The 17888-nt window shown below is 40.9% G+C and overlaps 1 protein-coding gene across 1 annotated transcript; it reads right to left on the reverse strand.

The window, feature by feature from the left end:
- Positions 1 to 8685: 8685 nt before the first annotated feature.
- On the reverse strand, positions 8686 to 15583 carry clp1 (cleavage factor polyribonucleotide kinase subunit 1). The gene is made up of 3 exons (NM_001008001.1): positions 15522 to 15583; positions 11409 to 12047; positions 8686 to 9653 (listed from the first exon to the last, which is right to left on the reverse strand). Exons 2-3 carry the CDS (start codon positions 12042 to 12044, stop codon positions 8976 to 8978), a joined length of 1314 nt encoding a protein of 437 aa, NP_001008002.1. The 5' UTR covers positions 12045 to 12047; positions 15522 to 15583; the 3' UTR covers positions 8686 to 8975.
- Between the last annotated feature and the right edge of the window lie 2305 nt (positions 15584 to 17888).

Here is a 17888-nt window from a genome sequence, read left to right on the forward strand (position 1 = left end):
TGAAGTGTGATACTGCTAAAATTGAATTTTTGGATGTATTAGTTTCTAAAGAGCAGGGTAAATTACATACATCGATTTATGTTAAAGAAACTGATAGGAATACCCTGTTACATTATCAAAGTCATCATCCCAAACATTTATTGAACTCAATGCCTAAGTCACAGATGTTGAGAGTGGTGAGGATAGACAGCAACCAGCAGCAGAGGGACAGGGACTTAGACTTGATGGGTAAGAAATTTTTGGCAAGAGGCTACCCTGGTAAATTGATACAGGACACAAAAAAAGAGGTGGAAGGTGTGTATATTTCTCCCAGATTTCTCTCTTATATATATTAAGCTCCAGGGAAAGTATGTCAGCAGTGAAAGAGTGTGCTTTCACTGCAGTCGGCCTGGAGTGAATGGAAGTGAGCGGGTGGGACTTCCATTCAACAGGCTATGCAGGTTTTGGTGAAGCCTGGCTAATTAGTGGCCTCGTTAGGCTTCAGGGGAAACCCCTTTAAACATGGTGTTTGCAGAGTTACTCACTCTCTCCCTTCCTGGGGAACTGCCTGCATGCAGTAAGGAGAGACCTGGACACAGTAAGTAACCAAACAAACTACTGTTTTTTTTTTGTAGAGTTGGATGCTAGATCCTCTCTACTGCATAGAGAGGGAGCTGCTGTATGTTAGTTAGAGCCGGACAGGCTAGGATTTATTTTTATGTTTTGTTTTCCAATATACTCCTGTGTGCCGGTTATATATGAATAAAGCTGATTGAGGTCAGCTTAAAACTATATGCTGGGTGTAAACTGTTGTTTTCTGAGACCAATCTGATCCCTGCAATCTACCAAAACCCCCAGAGACTGCATTGTTTGGACGAGTTGCCTTACAATATATATATATATGTATAAATAAATTACTGGGTGGGCTAGGCATGACCCAACTGTCTTGGTACATATTGGATCTTAGAAGAAAATGGCTCTTGAAGCACCACAACCGCCAGAGAATAAATAAAATCCGATCTTTTAATAACATCCTTTTAAAAACCCAGAAAGCCTGACGCGTTTCGTGCTTTTAAGCACTTAATCATAGGCATACAATCTGAGTATAACACATGCCTTTTAAAGCCCATTAATCAATGACATCACTTCCCCCCTTTTTTTTTTAATTAAAAAAAAAAATATATATATATATAAGGCAGAATAAAGTATAGAAAACATATCAATATGACATATTTAATACTCTGGCAGCATCACTTAGCAACGCGTACATATGGCGCGTACCCACATATTACATGATAACTATCAGCCCTCAAAAGGGAATTCCATGGACAAGGTTTCCTATAGAACTCAGTTTCCACAGATCCACCGTGACCCCTTAATTCAAGATTCAAAAATGTAATCCGTGCTTTATTATACTCACTTGTGAATTTTAAATTTAAATCGTTACCATTTAGTTCCTCAACGAATTGTGAAAAAGCATATTCAGGTCATCCACAAACCTTCTATAAAACACTACGTGCTGTACTAAAGGCGATTCACCTACAAAGACGCGGGACTCTTCCCACCAACCCATGCACAGATTGGCATAAGTAGGCGCAAATTTAGCACCCATGGAGGTTCCACATTTTTGTAGGTAAAAAAAACGCTTTCAAATTTGAAAAAATTGTGCGTTAATAAATACCGAACAGCATCCAAAATAAAATCTTTAAGCATTCCATAATATGAGCTATATCTATCCAATTGATGTGAAATAGCCTGCAAACCTTTTTCAAGAGATATGCCGGAATAAAGAGACGTGACATTCACCATGCCCCAAGAAAAAGAATCCTGCCACCCAAAACCTGTAAAATGTGTTTCATATCCTTAACATATGAAGCTAAACGTGACACTAGGGTTTGGGTCTCTAGAGCACTGGGCTGACTTTTCTTTGGGGGACAATCTGTATAGCTGTGATGGATTGCATCTCAATGGAAGGGGGTCCGTTCTGCTAGGGGAGAGAATGGCTAAGAGGCCTACACCAGATGAAGAGTTGCAAAACGTCTCATTCTATATATTAACAGAACTAACATACCTGGGGGTTAATATAGCACTACCTCTATGAAAGTATACTGCAAATCATAAAGATTCTAGCTCTTATATGTAAAACAAAAGTAACTGCAGACACAAGGCACTTGCTGAAAACTTAAGTTTAGTAGAGCCAAAAATCCTATGGTGACTTGAGCATTCTTCTCTTTGAAGAAAAATGGTTAAAAAACCCAACATACTGTTCTTCAAATTCAGCTTATTCTTCCGCTTTTTCGTCTTCTTCTTAGCACCCCCCCTTTTCTAAATGCTACTCCTCCTACAGTTTTAGGGGTACAAAACACCCAAACTCTCCACACTTCTTCGCCCTATAGCGGAGCAGGTTGCTTGTGCTTTTCTAACCGATCCCGCTCCTGTCTTTTTGTGGTGCCGCTCCGAACACCCAACTTTTCCAATTGACTTTGACAGGGAAGATTTGCAAACTGCTGCCACTCTTACAGCTTTGAAGCGACACCCCCAAACTTGAATAACCTAATAATGGGGTCACCCCAAATGAAACAGCGACATTTGTTGGATGACCCCAAAGTGGGAGGGGCCAACAACAGCCAATCAAATGTCACCCATTGACTTTTATTGGGAAATTGAAACTGCTGCCAATCTTACAGCTTTGAGGCTGCACTCCCCAAACTTGAATCACATAGTCATGGGGTCAGCCTGAATGAAAAAATGATGACTGTTGGATGCCCAAAAGTGGGCGGAACCATGAACAGCCAATCAGATTTTGCCTATTAACTTGGCGGAAATTCAACCTGCTACCGTCCTCACAGTAATAACACCGGGTCCCCAAACTTTTTATAGTTGGTCAATAGGGGACTGCAGTTTTAGTTTTGAAAAGTGGGCAGAACCACCACCAATGGCCAATCAGATTTCACCTATTAAATTTTATTGGTTTGATGCCAGGGTTTCCAAACTTTGCACAGTTTGTCAATAGGTGACTATGTTCCATGTTTAAAAAAAGTGGGTGGGGCCAACAACAGCAATTAGATTTCACCTATAGACTTCATATGTTTAAATTTAAACTGCTGCCATTCTTTAAATATTAATAAGGTCGCCAAACTTTGAACCACAGTTACCTGGTGACTAGCTCTGCAAAGTTATGGAAAGTGGGTGGAGCAACCAACAGCCAACCTGCTGTCATTTTCACAGTATTAACAACAGGGTCACTGGGGGACTGCATTTTTAGGTTTAAAAAAAAAAAATGTTTTTGTTTAAATTTAAAATGCTGCCTTTCTAACTATTGATGTGCAAACTTTGCACAGTCAGTCACTGGCTGACTACATATTCAGGGTTAAAATAATTGGGCGGGGCTAAAAATCATTTAAATATTGAATAAATCCAATAGGATTGTTTTGCATCCAATAAGGATAAATTATATCTTAGCTGGGATCAAGTACAAGGTTCTGTTTTATAATTACAGAGAAAAAAGGAAATCATTTTTAAAAACTAGAATTATTTGCTTATAATGGAGTCTATGGGAGATGGCCTTTCCGTAATTTGGAACTTTCTGGATAAGGGATCCCCTATCTGTAATTCCTTTTGGCAGGTGTAAGCATCCTTCTTTTGTAACAATCCACTGGTTGTTTCACCATTTCCCACTTGGGATAGGACAGCTCCACGTACCCAATCTAAAGCATCAGTCAGTATCATACATTTTTTGTAAAAGTTTGGTGGCGTTACAACCACAGTCTTCCACTTGTATGCAGTTTTGGAACAACAGTTCCAAAGTGCTTACCTCGGTCGTGGATGTGAGTGAATTGCCACTTTAGAGGCTTGTGTTAAAGCCCTATAGGAACAAGAAGCAACACTGCGCTTCATTGAAAACCTTGAGAGGAATCTCTTGCTCACTGAGCAGGAGCTAGTGGGGTGAGATAGTTTGGGGGGAAAATAACAGCAGCAGGATGATGAGGCAGTAAGCTGGATGACAGAAAATCTTATTTTTATTAACGGAGCATTACCCTCTATCAAACTGACATACCTGGCTAGAGGATGTCCAACAAAGTTTGACAAAATATGGCAACCATGGCTGGACATTGAGGGGGACCCCCTGCCTAGAATAGGGGACACTCCTGACCCATCATGCTAAGTGCCTACGCCTCACTAATTCCAATGCGAGCATAATATGTAAACTTTTATACTACTTCCTTCTCTTTCACTCTCCCCCTTTCTCTATTTTTTTCTCTTTCACCATTTATACCTTGTTTTGTTTAAAAAAGGAAAAAAAAAAAAGCAAATAAAATAAAAAAAAATTGGAGATGGAAAATTAAGAAGGGTGAGATCCTTGTTATCACAGGGGGGTCACTTAGTTGATGAGAACAAGCAAAAACCAGAAATTCTGAAATCTTGTTTTTCATCTGTCTACACCAGTGCTGTCCAATTTCTGTGGTACTGAGGGACGGATTTTTTCTGGCCTACATGGTGGAGGGCCGATAATGGAAGCCGGTTTTGACTACTCCAATTTTTTAAACCGCACCCACTTCAAACTACACCCATGTTATCACAAGAGCTTTTAAGACCATCCCCTCATTAATGGTGGCAACACGACAAATACCTAATGGTTGGTGCTCACTGAAGGGATATTACCCTTCATTCATATGTGAAAGGATTATATTACATCATATTAAGACATACGCTTAAATCCATATGCTTCCTCCTCTGTGGACAGCACCATATAATGACTATTTCCAAATGCTAACAAACTTCCAGAACAAACCCCTGCCAGGTTCACCTCCCACAGGCAGCATAGGGCAGGCAGAGCAAGGCACACACAGGCAACATAAGGAAAGGCAGAGTATGGCACACACAGACAGCATAGGGGAGCCATAGTACTGCCTGTGTGTGCCATACTCTGCCTGCCCTATGCTGCCTGTGTCTGCCATACTCTACCTTCCCTATTCTGACTGTGTGTCATACTCTGTCTGCCCTACCCTGCCTTTGTGTGCCATACTATGCCTGCCCTATGGCGCACACACAGGCAGCATACAGTGACACAATGCTGGATGTGTCAGAGAGAATGTCTGAGGTGTGAACATGTGAACAATGTGGGTGATTACGGCCTGGATTAAAAGGTGTAAACAATACAGGGTATTGCATGATTAAAAAATACAGGGGGATTACAGCCTGAATCTGAGGTGTGACCAATGCAGGGGGCCAGTTAATCTTAGTACTGATACCATTTAAATCTTACACAAAGGTAAGCCATCAAAGCAGCCAGACAGGTGGGGGCCACATAGAGGGGGGTTGGCCTGGAACATAATATTTGTAATCTATCCTTTAGCCAGTTCTTTATCCAAGTACAAAGAGTGGTGGTAAGTGGAACATTTTCTAATTAGGCCAGTGTTGTTAGTGGAGTACCGCAGGGGCCTGTACTTGGTCCTTTGCTTTTTAACTTGTTTATTAAATGACCTGGAGGTGGGCATAGAAAATAATGTTTCTATTTTTGCTGACTACTAAATTGTGCAAAACTATAAGTTCCATGCATGATGCTTATTACATTTAACTGAAAGCTGCTATCACTTATGAAATTTTTAACATTACACACCAATATAAATGTGTGGCTCGGGTGCTCAAAGCCCAAGCCTATCGCTTAAAGTCATCCATTCCGTACATATAAGGGGATTCTATGAAGAGTAGTTAACTCACCGCAGGTTGTTGTTGGCCCAGGTGCAGCAGCCCTGAGCCCGTAGCAAGTTTCAAATCCTTGTGAGCGTGCAATCACCAAACCAACGACCATTCGAATATCAGATAAAACTTCTTATTATTTATTTGAGGATGCTGCCTCTTTGCAGAGTGATTTAACAAATTTGGAAAACTGAGCAGCAAAATGAAAAATGAGGTTCATTGTTGAAAAGTGCAAAGTTATACACTTTGGTAGAAATAATACCATTTAGTGTATAACTTGCATTTGTAAGTGCTTTGGGGGGATCATTAACAAGTTGTCTAATTCCAGGCAGTGTCATTGAGTGGCTACTAAAGCAGATAAAGTGCTGTCTTGTATAAATAAGGGTATTGACTCAAGAGATCATTTTGCAATGCAGTTTTAGGCTACATTCCTTAAAAGGATATTAAAGGAACAAAATATTTAAATACCTTATAAGTCACAAAACATCTCTAACATTAGGTCTAGCCTTTCCCCTTTGCCTTTTTTAAATGCTTCGTGCAGAATTTTAGTGACGAACTGCTCCATAGGAGCACGGCAAAAAGGCGACGGGTGCTTGAATTCCTGGGTGCACTGACCCGGAAGTTGTCCTCCTGTCGGAGGACCTTCGGCACTTAAGCTTTTTATTAGTGTATGCAGTTTAAATTTATGTTTCTATTTCTTCAGTTTGGGGGGTAATGTTGCGATCATAAATTTAAACTTTACATAAGCTGATAAAAAGCTTAAATGCCGAAGGTCCTCCGACATGAAGACAACTTCCGGGTCATTGCACACAGGAATTCAAGCAACCGTCGCCTTTTTGCCGTGCTGCTATGGAGCTGTTCATCACTAAAATTCTACATGAAGCATTTGTGTTACTTTTCCTTTAATGATATGGACAGGGTGCAGAGACATGCAACTAAACTGGTAAAGGGGATGAAAAATTTAAACTATGATGTTAGACTTTCCTTTACTCTGTACAAGTACATTAGAGGGGATTATAAACAGATAGAGGATGTGCTTTTTTTTTCCCCCATAAAAACGATCAGCGCACTACCGCCCACCCATTTAGATTAGAGGAACAGAATTTGAAGCAGCATAGGTGGTTTCTTACGGTGAGGGCAGTGAGGTTGTGGAATGCCCTTCCTAGTGATGCCTTTAAGAGGGGCTTGGATGAGTTATTGAACAAGCACAGTAGCCAAGGCTATTTTGATACTAAAATGTACAGTTAATATTGATGTTATAAATTATATATATATATATATATATATATATATATATATATATATATAGGGTTTATATGTCTGTGAGTGTATAAATAAGTTAATATAGGTTTGTGTGTGCTGGCTGGCTGGAAGGGTTGAAGTTTGGTCTTTTTTTTCAACTTTATACAATGTCACTGAACATCATTGAGCCCTTCCCTTTTGCAAGATCTGATAGTGGAATTGCAAAAAAAACAAAGTTAGGCACAAATATGCAGTAGTTCCCTTCTACACCCAGTAATCCTCAAACTTTTTTTTGGTGTAACTGGTTAGGGTCAGCTCTTTCTTGCCTTTACTTTATTAAGGCTTTTGTACACCTTTCAAGTTTTTCTTTCAAGTTTTATCAAATCTTTGATCAAGCCAAAAGCTTGGTATCTAAAATGTGATATCTCTCAAATGGAACTTCAGTTAGAATGAAGAGACCTCTGTATTTAGGCTTAGGGGTTGTTAATGCACCCCAGGACAGAAAAACCTGGCGTTTTATCTACTTCAATAAGTCCCACTAGTAAGTCTGTGTGCCATTTCTAATATAGCATTTCTATACTGCTGTGGCACCAGTTCAACAATCTCACCACTTATTAAATGAATTTGAGGCAGTTAGCAATTCCAAAACATAGTGTAGTGCAGTGCTGTCCAACTTCTATGGTGCCGAGGGCCGGAATTTCTCTAGCATACATGGTGGAGGGCCGCTAATGGAAGCCAGTTTTGACCACTCCCCTTTTTGAAGCCACACCCACTTCAAACCACACCTATTTTATCACAATGATGGTAGCACAGCAAAATCCCAAATGCTTGGTCCTTACTGTGGGGATATCAACCATCATTCATATGTGAAAGAATTATGTCATATTAAGATAAACCCTTAAATTCCATATGCCTCCTCCTCCCCTGTGGATAGCAGAGCAGTCCTTCCCAAGATCTAGTGCTGGGCGGTATGACCAAAAATTTATATCACGGTATTTTTCAAAATTATATCGGTATCACGGTATTTGACGGTATTTTTTTTTCCCCATGCATGATTAGGTGACCACCCCAAACACCCGCCACCCGCACCCCCCCGCCACCCCAAACACCCCCCCATCCGCACGCAGCCCCCCCACCCCTCCCATCCGCACGCACCCCCCATCCGCACGCAACCCCCCCACCCCCCCATCCACACGCACCCCCCCCACCCCAAACAACCCCCCATCCGCACACACCCCCCCACCCCAAACACCCCCCATCCGCACACACCCCCCACCCCAAACACCCCCCCATCCGCACACACCCCCCCCACCCCACCCCAAACACCCCCCCATCCCCTTCACATAAATATAACCCCCCACCCCACCCCCCCCAAACACAACCCCATCCCCTTCACATAAGTATAACCCACCCACCCCCACCCCAAACACCCCCCCATCCCCTTCACATAAATATAACCCCCACCCCACCCCCCCAAACACAACCCCATCCCCTTCACATAAAATATAATTACTGGCCAGGCACCCCCCCGACAGCTCACATTGGTATCCGACTCTGAATGCGTCCTAGCGATGGCGCTTTTGTAGAGTGTGCGCGCTGACGTCACGTGCGCGCTGACGTCACGTGCGCACCCGGAAGTATTCAGCACACCGGTATGTAGAAAATTCATATCGGTTTAAAAAAAAAAAACGGTGATTGGTTTTTACCGGTATACCGCCCAGCACTACCAAGATCTTTAATAAAAATGTGCAGATCAGAAACTTATTCCAACTCAGGTCAATATTATCCCTTTATTGGATTTATGCAAAACATAGGTAAAATGGCCTGTGATACCTCAATATTCTTGTAATAATTTACAAAGATTTTGCTGCTGCTATGTTTTGCATATAAAAACATAAAACTACATAAAACTGCAGTGGTAAAAATTGTGGCTCGGTGTTTGACACGGAAGAACAAACACAGGTTTATATTTTTCCCCACATTCAGTAATACAAAACCAGATCAAAAAAACAAGTCTGCTAGCTACCTGGGGCTATACAGCATTGCTATCACTGTTATTTTAAGTCCATAAATCTTATATCCATAATAAGTAACACACACTTAGGAAGTGGTCTAGGGGCAGGAGAGAGCACAGTAAGAGTCTGTCTTTCAGTATCTACACCTGTGATGACTATGAACCCTGCCACACTCCTTTCCTCTATCCCCTCTTCTGCACCCCCTCCATCTAGAGGCACCACACTTAATAAATGGTGTGCCATATCCCTGCCAGGTGTCACAGGAACAAGCTTCAATTGATTGTCTTCCTGTGACATACCTAGAGGGAGACAAGAGTCTGGGATTGAGGGTGCTCCCACTTTGTAAACTCTGACCTCCGAGAATTTGATCTCAAAAGCATGAGGGTATAGTGAACCACGTGGACCATAGAAGTACTCCCGTACGCGCTGATCTCGAGATTCTCTTCTACACTCTTTAGATCTCTCAGAAGCACCTCCCGATTTAGGAAGAAGTAAAGTACGAACAAAGTGCGGCAGATCTCTTAGTAGGTCATTATAGAGACGCTCTTGATCTAGCACCAGCACCACATCTACTTCAAAAGCAGATGCAGCATGAATCAATGCTTGATATCCAGAGCCTTTTACCCAACCACAAGTGTTGATAAGGCAACCACTGACTGATGCACGGCGATTAGAATCACAGCGGAGATTGAAAACGTGTGCCAGACGAGAGGTAAGCTGGGGGCATAAAAAATATAGATTAAAGGGAAGTGAAAGTTAACAAACAACAATAATATGATAAATAACGGCATTAATGGAACAATTACAGGACTAGTAACAAATATTTTACATTAAAATATACCTTCTAAACACTTTTATAAGCATATATAAAGAAATGTAATATTATATTATAAGTGAATTTTTTATAGATGGTATAGGGCACAGGCTGCAGAACTCTCCTAACTCTCGTGACATCCTTCCAGGCAGCTCCCCCATCCTTCTCCCTTTGCAAGCTTAGCCAAAATGCTAGCTCACACAGGCTAAAGACACAGAAGGAAAAGCCCTCCATCCCCTACCCATCTCCCAACGGACACAAAAATACCCATTAATCACTTACAAGCTAAGGAATGCAGGAAACTTCTAGTTTAAACAAGAAATTGAGCAATTGCCACATTACCCTTTTTGCTTTGCTTCACAAATCACTTATAATATTGCAATTTCTGTATGATACATATGCTAAAAGGAATATTGTAATGTTAATTACAATAGAAATATTGTAATGTGAAATATCTGTGTTACTGATCTATAAACTGGAATTTAACTTGTATATCCAAATATAGTTACATGATGATACTTATAATACAATGATATCGAAGATGAAAATCGAAAAAAAAGGCTATTGTGCTACTTAGGTAACCCTTAATATAAAGTAAGCCTCCATTTGTACACAACTTGCATGACAGTGGACTGGTGGCGATCATACACTTTAGAAAAAGGTTTTTGTAACCTTTTTCGTCCCTGTGAGCATCAATAACTTTTTTGGGGGTCCTCAGAAATCTGTGTTTGAGCCATGACACGGTTTCTAGAACCTGTACTGTTAAAATCAGTGAAAATCCAGAAAACTGTTTTTTAAATAAGGCAGGATCCAGGTCTGGACTGATCTTAAAAACAGAACCAAACAGCCCCCAACAGGTCCAGTAAATACTGACTGTCTTGAGAGAAGCACCTGACTACAATTTTCCCTTTACATAAACTGATCCTAGAGGGTCACATACCTTTGCCATACACAAATACATAACTGGATTATTTAAACAATAATTATATGAATTAAATCATTATGGTTTTGACTCATTTGCTAAACTGAGTTCTTAGTTCTAGGTCTTGAGTGAAAAACAGACCGTGTTTTAGTTTGTATTTAAGCAGATATATTAAAAATTCAAAATGCGTTCACAAGTGTTTACACAGCACTGTGAATCATATGAAAAAATTAGAGCCCTCTACTGTTCCAACTTAATTTAACTCTATTTGAAAGAGCTGTTAATGTGGGCAGTATATTTACATTATATATTCAAAAGCTAACGTAAGTTTCCTATGGAACTTATACATTCCCTGTCCTGCTGGTGGAGTCCCATTCCCACAGAAGCATTAAATAAGAAGGGTTTCTGCAAACATTCATAAAAACTGTTAATTCATTTTTATATCTTACTTAACCTCATTACTATATTATGGTGTAAAAAGAAACTCTTGGCACAGGTAATGCTGACCCAGCAAGCAAGGTCTTTGAAAGATCCATAATAATCAAAAAGTAAATTAAATTGCAGGGGCAATGGTGATATGCATGTTTTGATTAGGCTACATAAGACCAATGAAGTGTGCAGCACTATCATGCCTACCAAGAAATTAATGGAGAACAGTTTTAAAGATAAAACAGGAATGAGAATTGTCTGAACAAAAATATATTTAAAACTGGAGTAAATTGTTTGGAAGCTTCACCTTGTTGTATAACTTTATGTTTGTCCCAGGAGTAGTGGATCCAAAGTGGTAGACTAGAGGTGCCTGAGCAGAGAATCCTTCTTCCACATCTGCTGGCCTCTCCACACATAAAGCACCCACTGTGCCAGGGACAGAAACAGAACCCTGTCCCACATCGAGCTCCACAAGTGTGGGTCTGCGGCCTCTCCGCACAGCATAATTTAATAACAGTCGACACAAGGTAGATTTGCCTACATCCGAGGGTCCTGCGACAAGCACCCGGGGACCGCGTTCTCCTTCGCGCTCTGCTTGTGCACGCATCTGCTCCAACCCAACTTGAGTGTTCAGATAAAGAAGCATAGGTGTATCCCGAGAAACGTAGGCCACATCTGGGCTTCCCCAAAGCTGCACAGTGCATCCATGCCAGGTAAATATTGCTGCCCGGCTTCCAGGGGGAAAAGTATACTTCTTATTTCGAGTCAGCTCTGTTCCAAATACCTCAGCCAACCCTGAAACCAGTTCCACTCGCACAGGATCTGTGCCCTCCACCTCAAGCCTCAGTTCCGTTTCACGTTCTAACTCAAATTTTGTTGATGGGCCAGTGAAAGAGCTATCTGGAGCTGATGGGCCTGGTGCAGAAAGGTCTTCTGAAGACATTATCTGAAATGTTAATGCACACAAAGTAAGATGGCACAAACTACAAATTATCTTTGCATATTCTTAAATACATCAAAGACTGAAGTGAAATACATAAACGGAAAAAGTGTACTGAAGGATATGAAAGTTGGCAGAAGATCAAATAAAAAAGGGAAAACTGTATATGTAGAGTTCAACTGAAAGATAACATAGGTGTGTGTAGAAATATAGGAAAGAGAGGTGAGAGAACCTGCAAGCATCAGCTAGAAAGAGACTTGCGTGAGAAGAGCAAGAGTTTCTCTGTGGTGGATGTGAGCAAGTTCCCACTTTAGAAGCCCAAATTAGCAGCAAATTGCAATGCTAAGGTTGACTGACATAACTGGGCCACATGGGACATAACTGTTGTACTGTAAAGTACTTAAGACATTAAATTTTGAATGTGCAGACTTTGGCAGTAAAAGGGCATCTCTGCAACAATATAATTGGGAAAGTCTTTTCACAGGATTAAACAAAAAAGGAAAATAAAATATCTTCAAAATGCTACTTTACTAATATACCTGACAGTATATTCCCCTTGTAAGTAAGGACAGAAATAGCAAAGCAAAACTATTATGATTTGATAGAAGGGTTAGTAAGGAAAGGTTGGTAAAGAAAAATGTATATTTAAGAGATCCAAGGTTAGCTGGGACAGCTGGAAATTTTCTTTGATACAAAGAGGCTAATATAGTGCGCAAACACTAATTAGGCAAGATAAAATAGAGAGGAAAGGGCATTGCAGTGGAGTAAAACAAAATTATTTTTAGATGTGCAAAATAATTTATAAATGAAGCAAGAATGGTGAGAGTATCAGAGGTAAGTAAATTGTTAAGTAAAAGCACAGTCATTTTTCATGTTTTTACACAACTAAGGAACCAGTTAATGAAGGTTTCCTTTTTAACAGACTGAATACTAATAATTTAACTATGGATGGCTAGTTGATGGAATTCAAAAGAGACTAGAACATGTGAAATAAACAAAGGTCTAGGACCTGAGGGTAGTCACTCCAGTGTACTTTAATAAACATACTAAACAGCCAAAGATAGACCGCAATCATAGAGCTAAAGTTAATGACTTTGAGGTTAGCATTGGAAGTACTTTTTTGTTGATGATACTAGATTGTGAAAAACAATTTTGCAGCAGGATGTTGCCACTTTTCAGAGAGATTTGACTAAACTCAAGAAGTACTAAGGCAAAAAAAGTCTTACATTAAAAAAAGGAATTAACTCAAGGGAAGAAATATGTATGTAATTTTGCCTCTTAATAGATCACTGGAAAAGCCTCATGTTAATAACGTAGAAAGGGTGCAGAGATGTGCAACTAAGCAGGTAAAAGGGAAGATAGCACAAGGAAAGTCTAGAGAAATGGTGCTTGGAAGGGTACCAGTACTCTTTACAAGTAAATTAGGGCAATATAAACAGTGCTTTTTTTTTTTTACATAGAAAACATTAAAGAACAAGAGGTCCCTATTTAGGATTGATAAACTCAATTCTAGCAGAAGATAATTAAATTTTTTTTTTTTCTTTTTATATGCACTTTATTAGTCAGCCAGTACCTTTAGATGATATATGGAAGATCTGGAAAATACACTTTTCATTCAATAAAGATAATTTTTAAAGTGATGCTGCAGCAACTCTACCCTGGGTGATGTGATGGCAGATTTTTCACTGCATTGTTTATACCAGTAATCCCCATGTATTGTTCACAGCTTTAAGACCCTGTTTTGTTCACACCTTTTAGTCCCTGCATTGTTCACAACTCAGGCTCAGACTGTAAAAACCCACATTGTTAACATCTCAGACAGACTGTAGGAAGAGTGCCAGCATTGTGTCACTGTATGTACTGACTGCCCGTGCTGCCTGTGTGTGCCATACTTTGCCTGCCCTATGCTGCCTGTGGGAGGTGAACCTGGCAGGGGATTGTTCTGGGAGTTTGTTTGCATTTGGAAATAGTCATTATATGGTCCCTAAGGTGTGCAATTATGTGCTGGGAGTTGCTGCGCTATCCACAGGGGAGGCATATGGATTTAAGGATATGTCTTAATAAACTTCTTTCACATAAGAATGCAGGGTGATATCCCTGCAGTGAGCACCAACCATTTGGGTTTTTGCTGCACTACCACCAATTAATGTGGGTATGGCCTAAAAAGCTCTTATGATAACATGGGTGTGGTTTGAAGTGGGTGCAGTTTAAAAAAGGGAAGTGGTCAAAACTGGCTTCAAATATCGACCCTTCACCATGTAGGCCAAAAAAATTCCGGCCCTCGGTACCACAGAAGTTAGTTAACACTGCAATAAAGTATTTAAAACTTAGAAATAATTACACAGCATGATTAACGCTCAAGTTTTTTAAACTGAAGATAAAACATTTTAGGGCAAAAATAACACTACACACAAAAATGGGCAAATTGATTTTCTATATCTGTGTACACTTGGCCAGTTGTGCATTGTGTGTAAGCCACAGAAAACATACATTAGTGCAGCACGCATATATTCTGGAGCAGCGGCATTAACAGTAGTACATTCTAAGAAAACTTCTAGGAGCACTCTGTTCAGGTGTGCTCCCAAGGAAATAATTAATGTACAATGCATGTAATGTATGCTTTAAAGTTGAAAGAACAGCATGCTCTTGGGAGAAGATTTAATGAAGCAGGCTATCTGAAATAAAAATGAGACAGAGGGTCATATCACACCACCCTATATCACTTGCTAGATAACAATTCTGTATAGGCAACAGTAGGCAAAGTTTAAACAATAGTGTCCAAGGGCCCTTTCACTGTCAAGGAATAAAGGAATTGGTATAAAACTTACTACCCTGCCCAAAATGGCAGCAGATTTTACTTTCATATTCTGTGGTTTTATTTGTTTTACCAGTTTAGTTGCACATCTTTTCACTCTTTCCACATCATTAATATCCTTCTTAAGTACTGGGGCCCAAAACTGCACAGCATAAGGTGAGGCCTCACCAGTGATTTCTAACTATGCAAAATGATATGATGTTTGTATACCTTGAGTCAATTGCCTTTTATATGCAAGACAGTACTATAACCCCGTTAGTAGACACCTATGGATTAACTGTGTTTTCCCACCCACACCTTAGCATCAAAAACCTTGAAACTGTCAAACACTTAAAGGGGCAGTAAATCCAACATGGGTTTAATGAAAAAGGTTTGCTCTAAACATTGAGTAACTTCAAGTTCACTTTTTAGCTAAAAAAATATATATATATATTTTTAATTATCAAAACAACAGTTAAAAAGCATGTTCAGACTTTTTAATTAAACCTATTTTGAAATGTGGTATACGGTCCGTTTAAGTTTACAATTTCTATTCAATCGGCGATCCTCTACCCTTTATGCGCACCATAAAATACCTAATAAACTAGATGGAATTACTCTACTTGTAAATGTAAGGAAATGCAAATAGAGAGACTCCTTCCCAAGCACTACAGAGGAAAGCATACCACCAGGCCGCAGTGCCAAATCTCCGATTAAAAGTTCCTCAGCTCAGTTAGAGTCTCGCTCGTTGTCTTCACGCTGGCCACTAATTCAGACGTCACAATCTCATCTCGCGAGACTGCACGTCACATCCCGTATCCAGAGGCGCTCGCTGCTAGTGCCAAGGGGCCGCTTGCCTCTGGGTGGTTATGGACGTATTATTTATAAAGTAAATAATATAAAATAAACTCAGTGGGATACGGTCTTTCAGTGAGTGAATGGATGAATAAATAAATAAATGAGTGAGTGTCGGGCTTAGAGGTCAGTGTGTATTGGGGGAGTGCAGTGAGACACACTTGAGTAGGTGCTATGATCAGTGACTATAGGACTGAACTATTTGGTTGTTTTTCTTGTGGAAGCTCTGCCATTGCTGCGCTCGGTGAGTTTGGGGGTGCGCTTGAGGGATACTAGAGTTGAATCAGTTTTATAGTGGGATTTTTTTGTTAGATGATGCATTAAGTGGAGCCTGTGGGTCTCATTTATTTACAGGTATTGGCATTCTGAGGGATGTTGCCCTCAATATTTTTTTTTTTGGGGTGGAAGAGGTGTACATTTTATACATTTTGTATGGGGTTTGGGGTGGGGTTTTTTTTTCCTCTGTAGGGAAAATGAAAATTTTGGCATATGATTGGATATTTTGGAGTGTACTTTTTTGATCCTCAGGGTGTGGGGAGTTTTGGGGTGTGCTGCAGGTTTTTTGTTTGGTGAAATGTTGGAGTATGATGCATTTTTTGTGCTGTGTTTAGCAAGCACTATAGAACCTTGTGTATCATTTTATGCCTAGACCCTCAATAACACTTTTCAATAATCACTACAGCGCTACACAGAAATATCTGTATAGACTTTCTGTGGTTCTGGACACAAACAGATCAGCAAAGGAAAATTTTAAAGGTTTACTTTCCCTTTTAAACTTGCAATAAAAAAAAAATAAACAAATTAACAAATAACCTTGTACAATATTGTCAGTAGTAGGAAATCGCTAAAGTCTAAAGGTAACGTGTTACTGAATAAACTAACCCTAGACCAGGGAAAAAAATGACCTGTCCCTGAAGTACTGCACAATTCCTCATTTAAATTTTATATCTGCAGAAAAGAATATATATATATATAATTAACGATTATCGTAATCCCATTAATAGGGCACAAATAGTACTAAGTAACAATAATAAGTGCTAAAGGGCACAAAGTATCCTTTGGGGAAAATGTTTTAAGCATTTGGGATAGGTTGTATATACATGGACTCATTTTAAGATTTCTCTATTTTTTACAGATTTGATTACCGTATATACTCGAGTATAAGCCGACCCGAATATAAGCCGAGGTACCTAATTTTACCTAAGAAAACTGGAAAAACTTATTGACTCGAGTATAAGCCTAGGGTGGGAAATGCAGCCGCTACTGCTAAGTTTCAATAATCAAAATAAATACAAATAAAATGACAGCTCCCCTCAGCGTCCTCCCCAACATCCTCCAGCTCCCCTCAGTGTCCTCCCCACCATACTCCAGCTCCCCCCAGCATCCTCCCCACCATACTCCAGCTCCCCCCAGCATCCTCCCCACCATACTCCAGCTCCCCCCAGCATCCTCCCCACCATACTCCAGCTCCCCCCAGCATCCTCCCCACCATACTCCAGCTCCCCCCAGCATCCTCCCCACCATACTCCAGCTCCCCCCAGCATCCTCCCCACCATACTCCAGCTCCCCCCAGCATCCTCCCCAACATCATCCAGCTCCCCCCAGCATCCTCCCCAACATCATCCAGCTCCCCCCAGCGTTCTTCCCAGCATCCCCCGGCTTTCTCTCCAACATTCTCCAGCTCCCCCCAGCATCCTCCCCACCATACTCCAGCTCCCCCCAGCATCCTCCCCAACATCATCCAGCTCCCCCCAGCATCCTCCCCAACATCATCCAGCTCCCCCCAGCGTTCTTCCCAACATCCCCCGGCTTTCTCTCCAACATCATCCAGCATTCTCCCCAACATCCTCCATTTCCCCCCAGTGTTCTCCCCAACATCCCCCAGCTCCCCCCAACATCCTCCCCCACCTCTCCCGCTTGTCTGCCTGTCTCCCTCCCCTGCTTGCCTGTTGCGTCCGGCGGCTGCTGCTGCTGCTTCCGTCTGCAAGCTGCCTCCGCCTGCGTGCTGCTTCCGCCTGAGTCCGGCCGCTGTTTCCCCCGTGTCTTTCTAATTTTACAGCTCAGTTCTTTTATTAGTTTGCGCCCCGTGCGTGCTGACGTCACAGGTACGCACGGGGCGCAACCAATAAAATTACCCGCTGACCACCAATGAGCCAACGGAGTGTAACTCTTTAAAGGGGCCTCCTTTAAATCCACGA

Source organism: Xenopus tropicalis, chromosome 7 (genome assembly GCF_000004195.4).
Source record: "Xenopus tropicalis strain Nigerian chromosome 7, UCB_Xtro_10.0, whole genome shotgun sequence".
NCBI classification, from domain to species: domain Eukaryota; kingdom Metazoa; phylum Chordata; class Amphibia; order Anura; family Pipidae; genus Xenopus; species Xenopus tropicalis.